Source organism: Tamandua tetradactyla, chromosome 7 (genome assembly GCF_023851605.1).
Source record: "Tamandua tetradactyla isolate mTamTet1 chromosome 7, mTamTet1.pri, whole genome shotgun sequence".
In the NCBI taxonomy this organism is placed as follows: Eukaryota; Metazoa; Chordata; class Mammalia; order Pilosa; family Myrmecophagidae; genus Tamandua; species Tamandua tetradactyla.
Genome location: NC_135333.1, coordinates 157,090,241 through 157,114,980, shown reverse-complemented (window position 1 = coordinate 157,114,980; position 24,740 = coordinate 157,090,241). Strand labels below are relative to the sequence as shown.

At 36.7% G+C, this 24,740-nt stretch overlaps 1 protein-coding gene and 1 pseudogene across 11 annotated transcripts in view; both read left to right on the top strand.

Moving 5' to 3' along the window:
- Positions 1–7,211, top strand: part of C7H12orf50 (chromosome 7 C12orf50 homolog) — a 38,824-nt gene extending 31,613 nt beyond the window's left edge. For 7 of the 11 annotated variants that reach the window (XM_077111558.1, XM_077111555.1, XM_077111554.1 and 4 more), the window contains 2 exons: positions 3,577–3,669; positions 6,844–7,192. In XM_077111558.1, coding sequence (XP_076967673.1) covers positions 3,577–3,669; positions 6,844–6,869 — 119 coding nt within the window. In that variant the 3' untranslated portion in view covers positions 6,870–7,192. Of the gene's footprint in view, positions 1–3,576; positions 3,670–4,874; positions 4,898–6,843 lie in introns of those variants that run through there. The other 4 variants (XM_077111560.1, XM_077111552.1, XM_077111551.1 and 1 more) reach the window with 4 other exon arrangements.
- On the top strand, positions 1,221–1,339 carry LOC143642908 (5S ribosomal RNA; annotated as a pseudogene).
- Positions 7,212–24,740: the final 17,529 nt, after the last annotated feature.

Below are 24,740 nucleotides of genomic sequence, written 5' to 3'. Positions count from 1 at the left end.
CATTCCCATGGAGCGTCCTAATAATCTGGCTCATCTTCATGGCTGCCCCCTACCCCTCTTCTTTTTTCCAGGCCATCACCACCTTAATATCTTAGAAAACTAAGGAGAGGATTTCTTTCCTGTATGAGAGTGTACATGATTTAAAGGATATAAGGAAAACTCGTGTTGGGTGCAGATGACTTACACTGTGCCTCCCTAAGTGTTTTTGTCTCAAAGCATTCCACTTTGTTTCCCCTGGATATCTTTATTTCACTCTTGGGGATTGTTTTTAAATGATTGACATTTTCTTGTTCCACTAACTGCATTGTTCAGTTGTCACTTTCAGACTAGTGCCATGGTTTTTCGTTAGGCCTTCATGATTACTTTCTGAAAGGGTTAGTTTGGGAGTTAACTGCAATCTTTCTGACAACCTCTCATCTTTCCCACCACTCACAACTTGCTTGTAAATCATTTCATCATGTAATGGGCAAAGTCATAGTATATGTCAGGAAGTACAAGGCCATGGGGGCAGAAGGGAACTAAATCTCTTTTTCTTCCTTTCTCAAATGAATTTTGCTCTTTTGAAATTGGGCTTCAATTTTCTGAACTTAACAAAATGCCACTCAGCCCTCTATAATTTCATGTTTATATTTTTCTATGTTCTCAGCCTAGTTTGTGGATTTCTCAATGTTGTATACTTTATAAAAAACAAATAAAAACTCTACGTCTGTCGTAGGTCCTTTCTTAAACAAATAGTTGGATTTATATAAATTAGTTTTCTTCTGTTTGTATAGAATAGAATGACATATGGAGATTTAATATTTTATACATACATGCAAACATAAATACACACACATATATAGTTTTTTGTTCTCTTTCCATATATATACATGTATATATATGCTCATCGTATTTACCTAAGCACATGAATAATTTTCTCGTAAACAACATTGTATCTGTTGCATCATTTGCCGCAATCCTCAATAAGTGATCATTGAAGCATTATGATTCTGTTTGACCAATGTTTGCTGTTTGCTGTCTGTGGTTCTGTTCTTCTTTTTCATTTCACTCAAATAGTGTGGCAATAATTTATATAAAATTTAGGCATATAGTATTTATTTAGATGGAGTGTTCTCTCCATTAATAAAAATAAGATTGTTTTATTCTTAGTCCCTTAAAAAGCCTTTAATTCTTGAGAAATTAAAAAGAATTTTTTAATTCTTTAAAAATATATATTTATAGCGTACAGACATACTACTCTAAAGGCACCCGATCTCGTCTGATCTTGGAAACTAAGCAGGGTCGGACCTGGTTAGTACTTGGATGGGAGACCACCTGGGAATACCAGGTGCTGTAAGCTTAAAATATATAGAGAGATATATATTTACAGTATATACACACTATAAAACATTTGAAGGGAATTTAAGAGGGTACAATGTGAAAAGTAATTCTCCCTCCTATAACAAGCCCTCATCCCCTAATCCCACTCCACTGAGACAACTACTCTTACCAGTTTTATGTGCATCCTAAACATATATTCTGTGAATACGTGTGTGTGTGTGTATTTATACATACACACACACACACACACATACATATATATATACACATCCCTCTTTTTTTTCTCCTCTCCATCTCATCTAAATGGGAGACCACACCTTCACTTTCACTAAATATAACTTGGTGATGGTTTCATTTAAGCAGATGTTTTGTTTACTCACTTTTAGAATTGCATTGTGTGGAAGTACCATAGTTTACTAACCAGGTTTTTTTCTAGTTTTTTGTAACTATGAACTATACTTCAGTGATTATTTTTGTATCTTCCATTATACTTTGTGTGTATGTGTGTGTGTGTGTGTGTGTCTCTAGGATAAATTCCTAAAAGTAAGCAGCTCAGCTGGCTTCGTCTTGAAGAATAGTTTGGGAATAGGGCAGTTTGTAGTCTATTGTCATGTAGATATTTAGAAGGTAAACTCCGCAAAATTTGGTGATGGATTGGAGAGAGAAGGGAGGAATATCCAGGAAGATACCCAGGTTTTGTATATGAAACTGAAGAATGGTGGCCCCATTCACTGTGTTGAGGAAAAGTGAAGAAGAGCTAGGTTTTGGAAGGGGAGGTGATGGGTTTCTTGGACACATTGAATTGGAGGTACTACAAAGACGTGCAGTAGAGGTAAAATAGGACATTGGATGCATAGGTTAGCAGCTCCGCTCAGAAATCTGGCTGGAATTATACAGTTGTGCAGATGGCATTGTATAGGCGGTATCGCCTAGAAAGAGTGTAAGGTGAGAATGACACCAGGCCTGGGGCTGGCCTTGAAAATGCCAATATCTAAGGGTCAGATGGAGGAGGATGACCCTTCATGGAAGACACGGGGGGAGCAGTCAGAAAGGCAGAGAGAAAATAAACCAGGCAAATTTATAGAAAAATTTGAAGTAAAGAGGGACTCCCAAGAAAGAGGAAATGACATAGCACTATTTAACACTTCTTTGAGCTGAAGCTGAGAACCCTAAATAAAAGAACCGAAAATTGTTCATGCTGGTTATTTTCTCTATAGAAATTTTATTCAGTAAAATTTATTAGATTTTTTTGATGGCTTCTTAGTTCTTTGTCATCCTTTGAGAGCTGTTAACCACTCCAAGATTATTAAAGCACAAAGTCCAAGATGGTTTCTTCTGGTACTTCTAGTGCTAATTCATCCTTCCCACTTCACCACACAGTATATTCACAAGACATGTAATTGTCTTTAACAGTTTCTGCTGCTTCAATAAGAACATTAAGTAAATAAGGTTATTTGTAGGTTAAACTGGCTTTTAAAAAATGTGTTATTGAACAGATCATGGTGGCTCAGCAGGCAAAGTTCTCGCCTGCCATGCCAGAGACCCCGGTTCATATCCCAGTGCCTGCCCATGTTAAAAAAAAAAAAAAGGTGTTATTATTTTACTGTGAGTAGGTGGGTGTGAAGAACATAATGACTGCTGGAACAGTTTGGTGCCAGTATCTGGATGTGTACTAAGGAGTCAGCAATTTTACTTGCTATTGCTTTTGTACTGTTAGTACACATTTCAACAAAGCGAAAGCAGCAAATAAACTCATTAGTGTTATGAACCATACTTGGAGAACCACAGCAACATAGTAATACTTGAAAACACAAATATATTTTGTTAGACAACAATTTAAATGTAGAGATTCTAGGGGAAAGTAGTTACATGGGAGTCAGTTCATGGAAAGAATGTTCATCATAGGTTTTGTGTATGTGTGTGTTTAAGCACTGCAAACGTTATTGGAATTGTATACAAAATCACGGTATAGCAAGGCAATGAAATATTTTGATTATGTGCAGGGTATTATATTCCCCTCTAGCTTAACCTCATAAGTAATTGGACAGCCAGTTAAAAGATCTGTACCCATGTTCACAGATAACTTAAATGGTCTTAATAAACTCACGTGTATCCCTGATCCCTTAACTTTGAAATGGTTAAATGAATTACTTAGAGAATAGTTTCGCCCATGGGGATGTTTATAACTTTGAAACACTCTCTGAATTTGATTTTAAAGTTATAAAATATTTAATTCCAGTCTCCTTTTTTTCTCAGACAAATACATGTCAGCATCCTATAATGGTTCAGCCTGGCGAAAAAGAATTCCTTTTTCAAAAACATATTCAAAAACTGAAAAGATATATACAGGTAAATATTTACTAGTCATTTTAATATGTTATGAAATTCTGAAAATGGATGATACTTTTTTTAAATTCAAGAAACATATTTTAGAAGACATTAAAATGAATAAAATTTCAAGATTATTTGTACATTTGGAGTTTAGAAGAATCCTTGTCCAGTAGCAACTTAAGTTTACTTTGGTTTTATTGTGTTCCCCTTTGCTTATCTTTATGAGGGACCAGAAAACCTTTTGTAATAGTTTTCTTCTCATAACAAGCTTAGTATGGGCAGCAATTGTGTAATATGTTTAGATGCCATCTTTGCTGAATTCCAGACAAGTGTATAAAATGATGTTTTTTCTCAAAATATTAAAGCTGTACTCCATCCTCTTAGATAAATACTGGCTGGCATATGGAGGTAGGGTGCCCCAAATGAAGTTTCCAGGACAGAAGTTTCTGAGTGACTGTGGTTTTCCTTTCTTGTGCCCTGTACTTTGAGAGGACGTGGGGATCCTGGAACCTCCCCATGGTAGGGATTTGTAGTGAACCCGACCTCAGTTTGTTCTTTTGCTAGAAAATTTGGTGTCTTTTCCCAGCCTATCCTGGGCTGGCTTATTAGGCTTTGGGAAAAAAACACACAGGGTAAATATTTGCAGACACTTCTAAGATAACTGAATATTTCAGAAAAAAATTGGGGATTTAGGGAGGTGCTACCTAAATCAGTAGCTTAGAATTTTCGGAATGATAAAAAATTTATAAACTCTTATATAAGAGCTTCCAGAATGTGCCAGAACAGGTCCAGACTAGAAACCTTCCCTTTCCAAAAGAAAAAAAGCTGATGATAGTCTAAAGTAGTGTTTCTCTAAATCCTTTTTCATTTGATTGCAACTTCAACTACACAGCCCTGTGTATACATTTATGTACTGCAGTCAACTGGGCTTTTTTTCCCCATTTCCCCATTTCCCAAATCCTATTCCACTGCAATAGAATTGTTACAATGCTGTGTAATTGATGGATTTTCTCTTAACTTTGTGTGCATTTGCACAAGTGATTTACTTAATTTGGAAGGAGATTAGGTGCAGAGTGGATAAAAATCCTGGAGTGAAACTAGAAATTGTGGAACCACAGCTTTTTCTCCTGTGATTTTGTTGTGGGTGGGTTGTTATTTGCAGCATCAAAGGGCATGTTCCTCATCCTGTCCTGGTCCCAATGACTTCTCCTTTCCCATCCTAGATAGTTAAACATGAATCTCAGAAGGATTTGGGGGAAGGAGAAGTCACTTTCAGAACATGAAATGTGCACCATCCTTGTATGGCACAGGAAAATGTGAGCTGGAGAAAACAGCTTTTTTCTCCTAATCTGGGGATTGAGGAGGAGGGTGTGGAGAAACAGCCATAGTCACTGTGGAGCAATGTATCCAATATGTCTCCCCTTTTTCTCCTTTTCTCCCTCTACCCACATCCTTGTCATGCCCTGGGAGAAGAGGCTCAATAGTAGAACCCCCCCTCAATGTTTGGAAGAAGCTGAGCTGTAGAGGGGGCAGGATTTTTCCCAGATGCAGTAGTTTTGGAAAGAATTTTTCAGTACCATTTGATGGCAGGATTGGGGGATGGCAAGTCATGTCCAGACATGAGAGAACTGGAGATAGTTTCTTGAAATTTCCAAATTCCAAGATTATATGGAAGGGCATCAGACATTCCTATGAACCCCAAGTAGAATCCCTGGGAGAGAGGACCAGTGGGTCTGCACAAGGTCTCCTGGCTGAGACTGAAGGGATAATCATCAGAAAGATCATCAGAAAATCATCAGAAATACGCCTCTGCAGTTAAGCCCTACTAGGGGACGACTCAGTTGCAATCTCCACAGATTGCCTCTGCCAGAGAGATAAGGAAGAAACCAAGCCAGCATCTGCTGGCCAAAAGCTTGTAACTCGAAGTATGGTTTGGGGACCAGCAGCAATGAGGTCACCTGGGAGCTTGTTAGAAATGTGAACTCTCTACCTCAGACCTGCTGAGGCAGAATCTGTACTCTAACAACACCTCCAGATGATTAGGATGCATGCTGAGGTTTGAGAAACCTTAGACTAGGCTAACTGGGCCACCATTCAAGGGTAATAAGAGTGCATCACAGGACCCAGACATAGTAAGATTCTTGAGATGATATTCTTTTCCCAGTAGCAATCATATTCTCCTGTAGCAACCCCAGAACTTAAGATCAAGGGTAGGGAGGGGGGGTAAGGAGAAAACTTTGAGAAGGAATTTTAATTCTGAACGTGACTGAAATATAAATGTGAAACAACTAAGAAGTCACTGAATTGGACTGAGTTTATGTGCAAAGAACTAGATTAAATTTTCAACATCAGGCAGAATGGGGACCTAGAGTCAAGAGATTAAATAGAGTTATAATAAAATAAAGTTCTTATTTGCCTGTACTTCTGACTAGGAAATTCGTGACCCCTAAACTCTTATCCTTTCCAATTGATGTCAGTCACCAGAATAGGAAGAGAAAGAGCAGCTTGTGTATCTTCCCCTGTACATTCCTGCTAGGGCATAGTGGTGATTTCAGCATTTCTTGGAAGACAGATGAACTACTGGAGGGCAGGAGACAGAAAACATGAGCTACCGCTAAGTCTTTTCACCTAAGCCTTTAGGGGTTAAGGCTGCAGAAGCGTAAATGGGTGAGAGGAGCCTTTTGGGAACATTACTGAATGCTATGAGGTTGATGCAGGAGAGGAAAACGCCAAGTGTCTATGGAAATTGAGGGCAGGAGTAGAAGGGGACTGGAGATGCCATTCTCCTTGGACTTCCCTTGAGGCCACATATCTTTTCTGCAAGAGGTATATAGTTGGTGGGAATAGGGGCACTGTCTTCATGGGATGAAAGAAATGTTTGTTCCTTATATATATTATTTTTTTCACTTCTTTCTATTCCTGTACCCAAATTCAGAACAGGATAAGTATCTGAAATAAGTGGAAGTAGTTTGAGTGGCATTTCTGAAAATTTATGAATTTTAAAAAGGCTTAGTTTTTGTTTTGCCTTTAGATTTATACTAAGTATATAATTTACTATTATGAATCATTATTATTAATAATTAAATTACATATTTTATTACAAGTAATTAATAAGGAATATGAAATGGTGCCCTAGAGAATGCTGAAAAAGAAAATAATTAGAAATAAATATTTTGCAACTTTTATTATTAGAGCCAAGAAGAAATGGGAGCAAGTAAACCTGGAGGTTGAAAGAAGAGAAAAATGAGAAAAGAGAAAAGTGCCAGACATCATCTGATTTATAATCAAAAATGAAAATTCAAAGAATGAGATAGTCAAGTACTCCATATTATATACTGGATAGCCAAAGATGATAAAATGCAAATTCTGAAAATAAGATGCAGGAAGTACATTGTGCCCTTTCCGAACTGATAAAAATGCAAATTACAAACAGCTGCCTGTGTATTTATGTAGGTCTGGAATTCATTCTATGCATTGTCACAAACGTTTAATAAAATTTAAAAGTTTAACAATTAAAATCATTCTTTAATAGTCAACCAAGTTATATTGCCCAAATTAAGAAGTCAAGTTGTGCTTTTGATCTCTATTATGGAATATTCTCTATGGAAAAACTTCACCTTTTCTTTTTCTTTATCTAGGTTTTAAATTGAACCTTCAGTGGTGATAACAGAAAAAGTGTAAATAAAATTCATTGAAGTCTCCCAGGGGTTAAGGTTTGGTGATGAGTTCCTTAAAAATTCCAATAAAAATGAAGGTTGGTTTATCATGTAGGTTAGTTGTTAATTGGCAGCTACAAAATCCATCTGCACAGATTACTACATTCAAAACTGGAAGATAAACATTTTTCTGCCATGAAAATAAAAGTATATGATAAAACTGGAGAAAAGGACATATTTTTAAAAATGAATTAATATATGGCATCCCAAAATCCTTAATGAAGTTATAACGCTTGAATAACTCTAGAAATATAAATGCTTATAAATGTAAGAGAAACACCATCTGAAAATGTTTCCTTTTGTAGTTGTTTAGAATTGGTATATTGAATAATAAATGTTTAATATTAGTTTTTTATTTTAGTTGAAGTTAATCATCTGCAGAGTGACTGAAACAAACACTTACAATTAAAAATTTATTTTCTAACTTTGCACCACAAATATGAAAGAAATACAAGTAATTTAGCCATTCAAATGATGTTTTTAAAGTTTGTAGCATTTATATTTTTGAGTTTATTAAAGCTTAGAACTTCACTAAAACTTTGGGACACTGTGTGTTTATATTTGCCTGCGTTTTGCTGTCATTGGTAGCCTCTTCAATATTATTGGTGGAAAACAGGGCTCTTGGAAGTATTTTATTTTAACACAAAAAAATGTGAATCCAGAGTATGCAGCAGTAAACCCTATTTTGTGACTTCTGGTGGTGCTCTGTCTACCCACTTTCAAGAACATGGAGATATGAAGTCATTTTGTTTTTACAAGTAGTTAATATAGTAATGAAAACTGTACCAAAAAATATCTTGCTGAGATGGATTTCAGAGGAATGTAAAAGCGATTTAGTTGAAAAATTGTCTAGTTGGATGATGATAGGAGACATCATATTGTTGTGTGATAAAAGGGACAAGGCTTTAAGCCTCCTGGAATATTATATAGAAATAGAACAAACCGGGCCGAGGCTCCGAAGTTCCAGGAAGTAGGTTTTATTTTCTGTGGTCATAGGGCTCAGCCGAGTAGCCTCTGAAAGTCTGAGCCCTGAACAAAAAAAAGGTTAACATCAGTTTTTATAGACAGGATGACATGTTACAGGTTAACATCAGTTTTTATAGACAGGATGACATGTTACAGGTTAACATCAGTTTTTATAGACAGGATGACATGTTAAAGACAAGGTAAACAAGTGGCTGGTTTAAGTTGAGAAAGGCATAAAGCTGAGCCATTAAGGGAGGGGTCCCCATCCCAGGAATATCTTATCTTGCCTACTTGCAGTTTCACCTGTTCCTGGAGGCTAGGGAAGGTGCCCGTATCCCAGGAATGTGTCTTATCTTGCCTTGCAGTTTCACCCATTCTTTTTTCTTTTTTCTCCTTGTTATTTGTTTTTATTCCAAATGTTCTACTCATCTGTTGACAAGGTAGATAAAAGGAGCATCACACACAAGGTTTTCACAATCACACAGTCACATTGTAAAAGCTATATCATTATACAATCATCTTCAAGAAACATGGCTACTGGAGCACAGCTCTACATTTTCAAGCAGTTCTCTCCAGCCTCTCCATTACATCTTGAATAACAATGTGGTATCTACTTACTGCATAAGAATAACCTCCAGGGGCGGGCCATGGTGGCTCAGCGTGTAAGAATGCTTGCCTGCCAAGCCCGAGGACCTGGGTTTGATTCCCTATGCCTGCCCATGTAAGAAAAAAAAGAAAGAAAAAAAAAGAATAACCTCCAGGATAATCTCTCTGCTCTGCTTGGAATCTCTCAGCCATTGACACTTTGTCTCATTTCACTCTTCCCCCATTGGGAGACAATATTTTTTGGGTTCACCCTCCTCAAGCTTCTGGGTGGCACCCACATTTCCTGCCATCTTCAGGGCAAATTTTCAACCCCTTCAAAACAATGGAGTGGCAGCCATGGTCTGCACAATCCCAGAGGAATGTACTCCATCTTCTCTGAGGCCTGAGATCACAAAACTCCCAAATATCAAGGAGGAAGCCCTATATACACCCTCTGGGGAAAGCTCACCCATTCCACATGCATGGATGAATCTGCTCTCCTGTTTCCTGCTTTTGTGACTTCAGACTTTAGCTTCCATAGCTCTGCCTTTGAATTCATTTTTCTTTCAATCTACAGTTTCACCCATTCTTGATGACTAGGGGTGGGGGGTTGGGGATTTTCTGCAGAGGAGGCAGCTGAACCAGAAGGGGAGAAGAGGCCTGCCTGCTACAATATAATTTCATTTAACAAACAGATCTGTGTCTTCCTAAACTTCAGTTAGTGTTGCAGAGGGAAGAGTTCTATGAAAAAGGCAATCCAAGTGTTCTTTTTTTTGAAGTACGGATACTCTATGTATCTTTTGCATGCCAAATGCTGAAGGGTTAATAATGAATAGGAAGAATCTGAAGGAAAGCTTGGATGTGATTATTTTGAGTGTATTGTTTTAAATAAACATTTTGTTACAATAATCTTTGTCTAAAAGATCAAGCAGACAATGACATTAACTGTCCCTGTGTTCATATTTGTGATTTAAGGAAAAGGCAGTTAGTATGAATTGGGGATGAACTTCTTAATTAAGAAGGAAGACCATACCAAACTCCAAAATAAGAAGTGATAGGAGATGATAAAGATAAGTAGACAATTCCCAAATTAGTAAGCCAGCAAGGAACTATGCTTGCTGACTCCTGACTATATAATCAGTTCATTTAGATTTAACTTTTATGATGCTTATCTGATACCTGTAAGAGCTTTTATGATGTTCTATGATTCTACTCTTAAAACAATGCAGCAGTATAAAAATAACATTCATTAGATGTTTTGTGAGTGACAGGGTATGTTCTAAGTGCTTTACTTTTTTTTTAAACTTTTTTTTATTGTGAAATATAGCATATATACAAAAAAGTAATAAATTTCCAAATACATTTTAACAAGTAGTTATAGAACAGATTTTAAAGTCTGGTATGGGTTGTAGTTCTGTGATTTTTCGGTTTTTCTTCTAGTTACTCCAAGACATTGGAGACCAACAGAAATATCAATATAATGATTCAGCAGTCCTACTCATTTGTTAAATCCTGTCTTCTCTGTTATATTCCTTCTCTTTAAATAACATATATACATAAAAGCAATAAATTTGAAAGTACATTGCAACAATTAGTTGTAGAACAGATTTCAGAGTTTGGTATGGGTTACAATTCCATAATTTTAGGTTTTTGTTTCTAGCTGCTCTGAGGTACTGGAGGCTAAAAGAAGTATCGGTATAATGATTCAGCACTCATACTTATTTGTTAAACCCAACATTCTCTGTATAACTCCACCGTCATCTTTGACCTTTCTCCCACTCTTTAGGGGTATCTGGGCTATGCCCATTGTAACTTTTTCATGTTGGAAGAGGCTATCAATAATATCGGATAGGGGAATGGAGCTAGTTGATGTTCTGGAAGGGCTGGCCCTTAAGTGCTTTACATTTATTAACACATTTAATAGTCACAAGACCTTTTGATCGTACATATGGTGCACAAAGTTTAAGGCCCAAAGATCTTAGAGTACTTAGCATATATATAGCATATAGTACAATTCTTTTTTCCTTAGAAGAATCCAACCCTTTTTTTGTGTATAAACTCTTCATGTAACACCCTCATTCAGCTGTTCCTCACTCAACCAGTTATTTTCTTAAAATTTTAATGTATTTTTGTATTATCTTATTCCATTTACTTTCTATAATCTATGCAATGCAAAAACTTTACATTTTTAGAAATAGTGTAAAACTAACACTGAAAAGGTTAAATGACTTGCTGAACTTGAACCCTTTTTTTAATGAAATTTTATTGAGATATATTTACATGGCATAGAAACCATCCAAAGTGTATAATTACTGGATCACAGTATCATCATAGAGTTTTGCACATAGCACCATGATCAAATTTGGACATTTTCATTATTCCTTAAAAGAAATAAAAATAAAAAAGCAAACCCTAATTCTACCATACTCCTCGTCCCCCAATATTATTGGTATGATACTTTTGTTACTAATGATGAAATAGTATTTAAAAATTACTGTTAACTATCATAGTTTGCAATAAATACATTTTTCCCATATACCCCTCAATTATTAACTCCTTGTAGTTGTGTCATACATCTGCTCTAGTTCATAAAATAACTTTTTTATGTTTGTACCATTGATCACGGACATTGTCCCTCACAATATTCACTGTGTTATATATTCCCATGTTTTAACCTCCAACTTTCTTTCTGGTGACGTACAGGACTCTAAACTTCCCCTTTCAACCACACCCACCATTCAGCACTGCTAATTATTCACATAATAACATGCTATCACCTCTGTACATTTCCAAACGTTTAAGTTCACTCTAGTTAAACATACTGCACGTATTAAGCAACTGCTTCCCATTCTTTAGCCTCATTTTATATACTAATAACCAATATTCTGTATTTTATGTCTATGAGTTTGCATCTTATAATTAGTTCATGTAAGTGAGATCATAAAATATTGCCCTTTTGTGTCTGACTTATTTCACTTAACATTCTGTTTTCAAGGCTCATTCATATTATCACATGCTTCAGGACTTCATTCCTCCTTACTGCTGAATAATATTGTATGTATATACCATATTTTGTGTATCCATTCATCTGTTGGTGGACACTTGAGTTGTTTCCATCTTTTGGCAATTGTAAATAATGCTGCTATGAACACTGGTGGGAAATATCTGTTCGAGCCCTTGCTTTCAGATCTTCCAGGTATATCCCAAGTAGTGGAATTGCTGGGTCCTAAACAACTCTATAGCTTCCTGAGGAACCACCAAACCATGCTCCACTGCAGCTGTATAAATTTTACATTCCCACCAGAAGTAATAAGTGTTCCAGTTTTTCCACATCCTCTCCAACACTTGTAGTTGCCTTCTAGTAAGTGTGAGATGATACCTCATTGTGGTTTTGATTTGTATTACCCTAATAGCTAGTGAATTTGAGCATCTTTTCATGTGCCTCTTGGTCATTTGTATTTCTGCTTTGGAGAAATGCCTATTCATGTCCTTAGCCCATTATAATAGGGTATTTTGTCTTCTTATTGTTGAGTTGTAGGATTTCTTTATATATGCTGGACATCAAACCTTTATCAGATATGTGATTTCCAAATATTTTCTCCCATTGAGCCAGTTGCCTTTTCACCCTTTTGACTAAGTCCTTTGAAGCACTGAAGTATTTGATTTTGAGGAGTTCCCATTTATCTATTTTTTTCTTTCATTGCTTGTATTTTGGGTATAAAATCTAAGAAACTAGTGTCTATCACTAGATCTTGAAGATGTTTCCCTAAATTTTCTTCAAGGAGTTTTATTGTACCGATTCTTATATTTTGAGTTAATTTTTGAACAGGGTGTGAGACAGGAGTCCTCCTTCATTCTTTTGGTTATGGATATCCAGTTCTTCCAACACTATTTATTAAAGAGACTGTTCTTTCCCAGTTGAGTGGGCTTGGGAGCCTTATCAAAAAATCAATTGATGGGCAGTTCGATGGTGGCTCAGCAGACAGTATTCTCGCCTGCCATGCTGGAGACCCAGGTTTGATTCCTGGTCCTGCCCTTGTAAGAAGAAAAAAAAAAATCAATTGACCATGGATCTGAGGGCCTATTTCTGATTTCCATTTTGATTCTACAAATCAATATGTCTATCTTTATGCCAGTACCATACTGTTTTGACCACTATGGATTTATAATACGCTTTAAAGTCAGGAAGCATGACACCTCCCACTTTATTCTTCATTTTCAAGATGTTTTTGGCTATTCGAGGCCCCCAACCTTCCAAATAAAATTGATAATTAGTTTCTTCATTTCTGCAAAGTAGTCTGTTGGAACTTTGACTGGTATTGCATTCAATCTGTAGATTAATTTGAGTGGAGCAGACATCTTAACAACATTTATCCTTCCAATCCATGAACAGGGAATGTCTATCCATTTATTGAGGTCTTCTATGATTTCTTTTAACATTATTTGTAGTTTTCTGTGTACAAGTCCTTTGTATGATTGGATAGGGTTATTCCTAGATATTTGATTATTTTAAGTGCTATTGTAAATGGAATTTTTTTCTTGATTTCCTCAGATAGCTCATTACTAGTGTATACAAATACTGTTGATTTTTGTTTGATGATCTTATATCTCACCACTTTGCTGAACTCATTTATTAGCTCAAATAGCTTTGCTGCCATTTTTTTTTTCCTGGATTTTCTAAATATAGGGTCATCTCCTACGAATAGTGAAAGTTTTACATCTTCCTTCCCAATTTGGATGCCTTTTATTTCTTTTACTTGCCTAATTTCTCTAGCTAGAACTTCTAGCACCACATTAAATAGCAGTGGTGACAGTGGGCATCCTTGTCTTATTCCTGATCTTAGGGACTTTCAATCTGTCACCTATGAATATGACATTAGCTGTGGGTTTTTCATATATGCCCCCTTATCATGTTGCGTATGTTTCCTTTGATTCCTACCTTTTGAAGTGTTTTTATCATGAAAGGATGCTGAATTTTGTCAAATGCTTTTTTTTGTGTCAATCGAAATGATTGTGTTTTTTTTTCTTTTTAAGTTGTTAATGTAATGTATTGCATTAATTGACTTTCTTGTGTTGAATTACCCTGAGTAACTGGAATAAAATCCACTTGGTCATGGGGTATAATTACTTTAATATGCTGTTGGACTCTATTTGCAAGTATTCTGTTGAGAATTTTTGTATCTATGTTCATTAGAGAGATTGGTATGAAGTTTTCTTCTAGTATCTTTACCGGATTTTGGTATTATGGTAATGTTGGCACCAGAGAATGAGTTAGGTACTGTTCCCTCTTCTTCAGTTTTTTGGAAGAGTTTGAGGAGGATCAGTATTCTTGGAATGCTTGATAAAACTTTTCTGTGAAATCATCCAGTTTTGGGCTTTTATTTGCTGGTGTGTTTTTGATGACTGATTTGATCTCTTGTGATTGGTTTATTGAGGTCCTCTATTTCTTCTCAAGTCAGTGTAGGTTGTTTTTGTGTTTGTAGAAAGTTGTCCATTTCATCTAAGTTTTCTAGCTTGTTGATATACAGTTACTCATAGTAACCATTTATGGTCTTTTTTATTTCTTTGGTGTCTGTGGTAATGCCCCCCCCCCCCCATTTCTGATTTCATTCCAGTGTCTCTCTTTTTGTCTTTGTCATTATAGCTAAGGGTTTGTTGATTTTATTGATCTTCTCAAAGAGCAATTTTGGGTTTTATTGATTTTATTATTTCTTTAATTTCTGCTCTAATCTTTGTTATTTCTTTCTTTTGCTTGTTTGGGATTACTTTGTTGTTCTTTCTCTAGTTTCTCCAGTTCAGTTAGGTTGTTGATTTTAGCTTTTTCCTCTTTTTTTTTTTTTTTTTTTAGGTGCATGGTCTGGGAATCAAACCCAGGTCTCCCCTGTGGAAGGTGAGCATTCTCCCACTGAACCACCTGTGCACCCTCCTCTTTTTTGATGTAGGCATTTAGTGCTATAAATTTCTCTCTCAGCACTGCCTTTGCTGCATCCCATAAGTTTTGATATGTGTTCTCATTTTCATTCATCTCAAGATATTTACTGATTTCTCTTACAATTTCTTCTTTGACCCACTGATGTTTGAGTGTGTTGTTTAATATCCATATATTGTTTATTTTCTGGTTCTCCATTTGTTATTGATTTCCAGATATATTCCATTGTGATCCAAGAAAATAATTTGCATAATTTCAACTTCTTAAAATTTCTTAAGACATGTTTTTTGTCCCAGCATATGGTCTATCCTTGAGAATATTCCATGACCCTTTGAGAAGAGGGTATATCCTGCTGTTTTGGGATGCAGTGTGCTATATATGTCTTTTAGTCTAGTTCATTTATCATATTATTTAGGTTTTCTGTTTATTGATCCTGTTTAGTTGTTCAATGTATTAGAGAGAATGGAGTGTTGAAGTCTCCCACTATTATGGCAGAGTCATCTATTACTCCCTTTAGTTTTGCCAGTGTTTGCCTCATGTACTTTGGGGCACCTTGATTAGAAGCATAGATGTGTATGCTTATTATTTCTTCTTGTTTAAGTGCCCCTTTTATTGCTATATAGTATCCTTTATCTCATTATATTTTTGCATTTAAAGTCTGCTCTGTCTGATATTAGTATAGCTACCCCCACTTTGTTTTGCGTACTACTTTGGGAAATATTTTTTTTACATCCATTCACTTTCAACCTATTTGCATCTTTAGAACTAAGATGAGTCTCTTGTAAACAGCATATACAGGGATCATATTTTTAAATCTGTTCTGCCAATCTGTATCTTTTGATTCAGGAGTTTAATCCATTAATGTTCAAAGTTGTTACTGTAAAGGATTCTTGATTCAACCATCTTATCTTTTGTTTTTTGTCATATCTATTTTTTATTTTTATCCTTTATATTACATGTGCTGGTTTGAAGCTGCTGTATATGCCGTAAAAGGTCATGTTCTCTTAATCCATCCCAGTGGGGGCAGATCTATTGTTGGATGGGACTTTTTGGTTAAATTGTTTCCATGGAGAGGTGACCCAGCCCATTCAAGGTAGGTTTTAATACCCTTGCTGGAGTCTTTTATGAGGGAATAAAAGACAGATGAAATTCAAAGGGCTCAAAGAAGCCGAAAGACAAATGCCCAGAGATATTTGGAGACAGCCATTGAAACCAGGAGTAGAAGAGAAAGACCAGCAGATATCGCCATGTGCCTCCCCATTTGACAGAGGAACTGCAGAAGCCAGCAGCCTTTCCTCAGAGAAGGCGTCTTCCTTTTGATGCCTTAATTTGGACATTTTCATGGCCTTAGAACTATGCATTTGTAACCTAATAAAATCTTGTAGTAGTTAGGTTCAGGTGTCAACTCAGCCAGGTGATGGTGCCCAGTTGTTCTGTTGCTATAGCCTTAGATAATCAGCATGTGAAATTCATCTAGGCTGATTACATCTGCAGTCAGCTAAGAGGTGTGCCTTCTTCAATGAGTGACGTTTAATTTAATTAGCTGAAGTCTTAAAAGAGGTCAGAAGACAGATCAACAGTTCAGATGCAGATGTTTGGAGATCCATAAAGGACAAACCCTGAGGAAAGCTGATGGAACCCAGAAGACAGAATGCCAGCAGACATTGCTATGTGCCTTCCCATAAGACAGAGAAACTCAAATGAAAGCTAGCTCCCTTCCCTCCAGGAACTATAAATTTGTAAATGAATCCCCCTATTAAACGCTGATTCATCTCTGGTGCGTTGCATTCTGACAGCTTTAGCAAACTGAAACATTACCCTGACTAATATTTTTTAATTCCGTACCCTCCTTCAGACCTCTCTCTCCTGTCCTTTCTTTTCATCCAGCAGGACTCCTTTTAGTAGTTCTTGTAGGGCCAGTCTCTTATTAACGATCTCTTTGAGCTTCTGTTTATCTGTGAACATTTTAAATTCTCAATTTTGAAGGACAGCTTTGCTGGATAGAGAATTCTTGGCCAGCAGTTTTTCTCTTTCAGTATCTTAGATATAATGAAGCGCTACCTTTTCACCTCCATAGTGTCTGATGATAAATCAGCGCTTAATTTGGCTTCCCTTATTCATGGTGAATCGCTTTTCTCTTGCTGCTTTCAGAATTTTGTCTTTCTCTTTATCATTTGACAGTCTGATTACTATGTGTCTTGGAATGGGTCTATTCAGATCTGTTCTGTTTGGAGTAAGTTGGTGTGCTGGTTTGAGGCTGTTGTGTACCCCAGAAAAGCCATGTCCTATATCCTAATCTGTACTTGTGGGGGCAGACCTATTGTTTGGATGGGATCTTTTTAGTTAGATTGTTTCCATGGATGTAACCACCCAGTTCTGGGTGGGATCCTTTGATTAAGTGGTTTCCATGCAGATGTGTCTCTGCCCATACAAGGTGGGTCTTAATCCACTTACTGGAGTCTTTAAGAGGGAAGCATTTTGGAAAAAGCTTCAGAGTCAACACAGAGACTTTTGGAGATGAACAAAGAAACACCCCTTGGGAATCTGTTTGAAACCAGAAGCCAAAGGATGAGCAGATGCCAGCCACATGCCTTCCCAGCTGACAGAGGTGTTTCAGATGCCACTGGTCTCTTTTTTTTTTTAACTTTTTTTTTATTAATCAAAAAAAAATTAAACAAAACATTAAAATATGATTCCATTCTACATATACAATCAGTAATTCTTAATATCATCACATAGTTGCATATTCATCATTTCTTAGAACATTTGCATCAATTTAGAAAAAGAAATAAAAAGACAACAGAAAAAGAAATAAAATGATAATAGAGAAAAAAAAATTATACATACCATACCCCTTACCCCTCAATTTCATTTACCACTAGCATTTCAAACTAAATTTATTTTAACATTTGTTCCCCTTATTATTTATTTTTATTCCATATGTTCTACTCTTCTGTTGATATAGTAGCTAAAAGGAGCATCAGGCACAAGGTTTTCACATTCACAGAGTCTCATTGTGAAAGCTATATCATTGTTCAATCATCATCAAGAAACATGGCTACTGGAACACAGCACTACATTTTCAGGCAGTTCCCTCCAGCCTCTCCGCTACATCTTGAACAACAAGGTGATATCTACTTAATGCATAAGAATAACATCCAGGATAACCTCTGGACTCTGTTTGGAATCTCTCAGCCATTGACACTTTGTCTCATTTTACTCTTCCCCCTTTTGGTTGAGAAGGTTCTCTCAGTCTCTTGATGTTAATTCTCAGCTCATTCTAGAGTTTTTCTCAGTCCCTTGATGCTGAGTCTCAGCTCATTCCAGGGTCTCTGTCCTACGTTGCCAGGAAGGTCCACACCCCTGGGAGTCGTTTCCCACGCAGAGAGGGGGAGGGTGGTGAGACTGCTCGTCATGTTGGCTGGAGAGAGAGGCCACATCTGAGCAACAAAAGAGGCTCTCTTGGGGGTGACTCTCAGGCCTAAATTTTAAGTAGACTTGACCTATCCTTTGTGGGTTTAAGTTTCATACGAACAAATCCCAAGACTGGGGGCTCAGCCTATAGCTTTGGTTGTCCACACTGCTTGTGAGAATATCAAGAATTCAACTTGGGGGAGTTGAATTTCTCCCCGCTCTCACCATTCCCCAAAGGGGGCTTGCAAATACTTTTCCAGTCACTGATCAAATCACTCTGGGATTCATCGGGGCATCACTCTGGACAAACCAACAAAATCTCATGCCCTACCTGAGATTCCAAGTTCTTATGACATTCAATCAAACCATCTACATGAGTTATATTAGGAAATGCTCTAGTCAAACTCTAAATTTTGTAACAAATAAACATTTTTTGCTTTAGTCTCACACATAAGGTGACATTTTAAAGTATTAATTATCATCTATTTTCAGCACCCTACAATAATGACATTCATTTGTTCTTCCTCATGCAAAAACAATTTTAAACTTTGTACATTGTACATTTCACTATTATTATACACTCTAGGCATTCCTAGATTATACCATCTCGATCTTTAACATCTATCTTTCTTCCTGATTTCATTTATGTCCCCAGCCCTCCTCCCTCTATCATTCTCACATGCAGCTTCATTCAGTGTTTTAACATAATTATATTACAGTTAGGTAGTATTGTGCTGTCCATTTCTGAGTTTTTGTATCCAGTCCTGTTGCATAGTCTGTATCCCTTCAGCTCCAAATACCCAATATCTTACCCTATTTCTATCTCCTTATGGTCTCTGTTACCAACGACATATTCCAAGTTTATTCACCAATGTCAGTTCATATCAGTGAGACCATACAGTATTTTTCCTTTAGTTTTTGGCTAGTCTCACTCACCATAATGTTCTCAAGGTCCATCCATGTTGTTACATACTTCATAACTTTATTCTGTCTTAAAACTGCATAATATTCCATCATATGTATATTCACAGTTTGTTTAGTCACTTCTCTGTTGATGGACAATTTGGCTGTTTCCATCTCCTTGCAATTGTAAATAATGCTGCTATAAACATTGGTGTGCAAATGTTCGTTTGTGTCTTTGCCCTTAAGTCCTCTGAATAGATACCTAGGAATGGTATTGCTGGGTCGTATGGCAATTCTATATTCAGCTTTTTGAGGAACCACCAAACTGCCTTCCACAGTGGTTGCACCATTTGACATTCCCACCAACAGTGAATAAGTGTACCTCTTTCTCCATATCCTCTCCTGCACTTGTCATTTTCTGTTTTGTTGATAATGGCTATTCTGGTGGGTGTGAGATGATATCTCATTGTGGTTTTGATTTGTACTTCTCTAATGGCCAGGGACATTGAGAATCTCTTCATGTGCCTTTTGGCCATTTGTATTTCCTCTTCTGAGAAGTGTCTGTTCAAGTTGTTTTCACATTTTGTAATTGGATTGGCTGTCTTTTTGTTGTTGAGTTGAACAGTCTCTTTATAAATTTTGGATACGAGACCTTTATCTGATATGTCGTTTCCAAATATTGTCTCCCATTGTGTAGGCTGTCTTTCTACTTTCTTGATGAAGTTCTTTGATGCACAAAAGTGTTTAATTTTGAGGAGTGTCCATTTCTTTCTTTCTTTCTTCAGTGCTCTTGTTTTAGGTGTAAGGTCCATAAAACCGCCTCCAATTGTAAGTTTCATAAGATATCTCCCTACATTTTCCTCTAACTGTTTTATGGTCTTAGACCTAATGTTTAGATCTTTGATCCATTTTGAGTTAACTTTTGTATAGGGTGTGAGATATGGGTCCTCTTTCATTCTTTTGCATATGGATATCCAGTTTAGGCACCATTTATTGAAGAGACTGTTCTGTCCCAAATGAGTTGGCTTCACTGCCTTATCAAAGATCAAATATCCATAGATGAGAGGGTCTATATCTGAGCACTCTATTCAATTCCATTGGTCGATATATCTATCTTTATGCCAGTACCATGCTGTTTTGACCACTGTGGCTTCATAATATGCCTTAAAGTCAGGCAGTGTGAGACCTCCAGCTTCGTTTTTTTTTTCCTCAAGATACTTTTAGCAATACGGAGCACCATGCCCTTCCAGATAAATTTGCTTATTGGTTTTTCTATTTCTGAAAAGTAAGTTGTTGGGATTTTGATTGGTATTGCGTTAAATCTGTAAATCACTTTAGGTAGAATTGACATCTTAACTATATTTAGTCTTCCAATCCATGAACATGGTATGCCCTTCCATCTATTTAGTCTTCTGTGATTTCTTTTAACATTTTCTTGTAGTTTTCTTTGTATAGGTCTTTTGTCTCTTTAGTTAAATTTATTCCTAAGTATTTTATTCTTTTAGTTGCAATTGTAAATGGAATTCATTTCTTGATTTCCCCCTCAGTTTGTTCATTACTAGTGTATAGAAACACTACAGATTTTTGAATGTTGATCTTGTAACCTGCCACTTTGCTGTACTCGTTTATTAGCTCTGGTAGTTTTGGTGTGGATTTTTCAGGGTTTTCGACGTATAGTATCATATCATCTGCAAACAGTGATAGTTTTACTTCTTCCTTTCCAATTTTGATGCCTTGCATTTCTTTTTCTTGTCTAATTGCTCTGGCTAGAACTTCCAACACAACGTTGAATAACAGTGGTGATAGTGGACATCCTTGTCTTGTTCCTGGTCTTAGGGGAAAAGCTTTCAGTTTTTCCCCATTGAGGATGATATTAACTATGGGTTTTTCATATATTCCCTTTATCACTTTAAGGAAGTTCCCTTGTATTCCTATCCTTTGAAGTGTTTTCAACAGGAAAGGATGCTGAATCTTGTCAAATGCCTTCTCTGCATCAATTGAAATGATCATGTGATTTTCTGCTTTGATTTGTTGATATGGTGTATTACATTAATTGATTTTCTTATGTTGAACCATCCTTGCATACCTGGGATGAATCCTACTTGGTCATGATGTATAATTCTTTAAATGTGTTGCTGGATTCAATTTGGTAGAATTTTGTTGAGGATTTTTGCATCTATATTCATTAAAGAGATTGGTCTGTAGTTTTCTTTTTTTGTAATATCTTTGCCTGGTTTTGGTATGAGGGTGATGTTGGCTTCATAAAATGAATTAGGTAGCTTTCCCTCCACTTCAATTTTTTTGAAGAGTTTGAGCAGGGTTGGTACTAATTCTTTCTAGAATGTTTGGTAGAATTCACATGTGAAGCCATCTGGTCCTGGACTTTTCTTTTTGGGAAGCTTTTGAATGACTGATTCAATTCCTTTACTTGTAATTGGTTTGCTGAGGTCATCTGTTTCTTCTTGAGTCAAAGTTGGTTTTTCATGCCTTTCTAGGAAGTTGTCCATTTCATCTACATTGTTGTATTTATTCGCATAAAGTTGTTCATAGTATCCTGTTATTACCTCCTTTATTTCTGTGGGGTCAGTGGTTATGTCTCCTCTTCCATTTCTGATCTTATTTATTTGCATCCTCTCTCTTCTTCTTTTCATCAGTCTTGCTAAGGGCCCATCAATCTTATTGATTTTCTCATAGAACCAACTTCTGGTCTTATTGATTTTCTCTATTGTTTTCATGTTCTCAATTTCATGTATTTCGGCTCTAATCTTTGTTATTTCTTTCCTTTTGCTTGCTTTGGGGTTAGTTTGCTGTTCTTTCTCCAGTTCTTCCAAGTGGACAGTTAATGCCCAAATTTTTGCCCTTCCTTCTTTTTTGATATAGGCATTTAGGGCAATAAATTTCCCTCTTAGCACTGCCTTTGCTGCATCCCATAAGTTTTGATATGTTGTGTTTTCATCTTCATTTGCTTTGAGATATTTACTGATTTCTCTTGTGATTTCTTCCTTGACCCACTGGTTGTTTAAGAGTGTGTTGTTGAGCCTCCACGTATTTGTGAATTTTCTGGTGCTCTTCCTATTATTGATTTCCAACTTTATTCCTCTATGATCTGAGAAAGTGTTTTGTATGATTTCAATCTTTTTAAATTTGTTGAGACTTGCTTTGTGACCCAGCATATGGTCTATCTTTGAGAATGATCCATGAGCACTTGAGAAAAAGGTGTATCCTGCTGTTGTGGGGTGTAATGTCCTATAAATGTCTGTTAAGTCTAGCTCATTTATTGTAATATTCAAATTCTCTGTTTCTATATTGATCCTCTGTCTAGATGTTCTGTCCATTGATGAGAATGGGGAATTGAAGTCTCCAACTATTATGGTAGATGTGTCTATTTCCCTTTTCAGTGTTTACAGTGTTTGCCTCGTGTTTTGGGGCATTCTGGTTCGGTGCATAAATGTTTATGATTGTTATGTCTTCTTGTTGAATTGTTCCTTTTATTAGTAGATAGTATCCTTCTTTGTCTCTTTTAACTGTTTTACATTTGAAGTTTAATTTGTTGCATATTAGTGTAGCTACTCCTGTTCTTTTCTAGTTATTATTTGCATGAAATATCTTTTCCCAACCTTTCACTTTCAACCTATGTTTATCTTTGGGTCTAAGATATGTTTCCTGTAGACAGCATATAGAAGGGTCCTGTTTTTTAATCCATTCTGCCAGTCTATGTCTTTTGATTGGGGAGTTCAATCCATTAACATTTAGTGTTATTACTGTTTGGGTAGTACTTTCCTCTGCCATTTTTCCTTTTGTATTTTATATGTCATATCTAATTTTCCTTCTTTCTACACTCTTCTCCATACCTCTTTCTTCTGTCTTTTCGTATCTGTCTCTAGTGCTCCCTTTAGTATTTCTTGCAGAGCTGGTCTCTTGGTCACAAATTCTCTCAGTGACTTTTTGTCTGAAAATGTTTTAATTTCTCCCTCATTTTTGAAGGACAATTTTGCAGGGTATAGAATTCTTGGTTGGCAGTTTTTTTCTTTTAGTAATTTAAATATATCATCCCATTGTCTTCTCGCCTCCGTGGTTTCTACTGAGAAATCTACACATAGTCTTATTGAGTTTCCCTTGTATGTGATGGATTGCTTTTCTTTTGCTGCTTTCAAGATCCTCTCTTTCTCTTTGACCTCTTTGATCCTCTCTTTTCTCTTTGACCTTTGGATCTGTTCTCTTTGGGATGCACTGTACTTCTTGGATCTGTAATTTTAGGTCTTTCATAAGAGTTGGGAAATTTTCAGTGATAATTTCTTCCATTAGTTTTTCTCCTCCTTTTCCCCTCTCTTCTCCTTCCGGGACCCCCACAACACGTATATTTGTGCGCTTCATATTATCATTCAATTTTTCCCTGAGTCCCTGCTCATATTTTTCCATTCTTTTCCCTATAGTTTCTCTTTCTTTTTGGATTTCAGATGTTCCGTCCTCCAGTTCAGTAATCCTAACCTCTGTCTCTTGAAATCTACCATTGTATGTTTCCATTGTTTTTTTATCTCTTCTACTGTATCTTTCATTTCCATAAGTTCTGTGATTTGTTTTTTCAGACTTTCCATTTCTTCTTTTTGTCCATTCCTTGTCTTCTTCATGTCCTCCCTCAATTCATTGATTTGATTTTTGATGAGATTTTCCATTTCTGTTTGTATATTCAGAATTAGTTGTCTCAGCTCCTGTATCTCATTTGAACTATTGGTTTGTTCCTTTGACTGGGCCATATCTCCAATTTTCCTGGTGTGATTTGTTATTTTTTGCTGGTGTCTAGACATTTTATTACCTTAATTAGTTTATTCTGGAGGTTGCTTTCACTTATCTTACCTAGGGTTTTCTTGCTAGATGAGTTTGTTGTCTCTCTGTTCTTTGACCTTCAGTTCAGCTTTTTCTGGGCCTCTAGCTTAAGTTTTGTTTAACAGAAGGTAATTTTTCAGTTCTTGTTTTCTTGTTTTTGTCCTGCTTGTAAGGTGCCTTTTCCCTCCCCACCCTTAGGAGGGTCTACATAGGTATTACAGACTCGATCTGGGTTTTACCAGACTAAACTGGCCTCCTATCAGGGGGAAGGAGTCATCTACATCAGTTTTCCCTGAGGGTGAGACCCAGCAGGTTGAAAGACTTTCCTGTGAAATCTCTGGGCTCTGTTTTTCTTATCCTGCCCAGTATGTGGTGCTTGTCTGCCTGCGGGTCCCACCAGCAAAAGATGTTTTGGCTCCTTTAACTTTGGAAGGCTCTCCCTGCTGGGGGCATGGTGAAGACAGAGGAGAGGTTGTAGGCTGGTTTTAACGGCTTCAAATTGCCAAGCCCTGGGGTCTGAATTCCTTGAGAGAGGGATTCCACCTAAGTTGGGCTTCACCCCTTCCCTGGGGAAGGCACAGGCAGGAGACAGCCCTGAAAACAGTCTGTTTCTGCCTATGCCTGGGGCAGTTGCAGCCAAAGTAGTCCCACTGCTGAATCCAGAGGCAACCAAGCCTCCATAGAAACAGCCAAAAAAACCTCCATTTCGTCCCCTTTCCTCTTTTTTGGTTAGCCCAATAAGTAACCTCTGC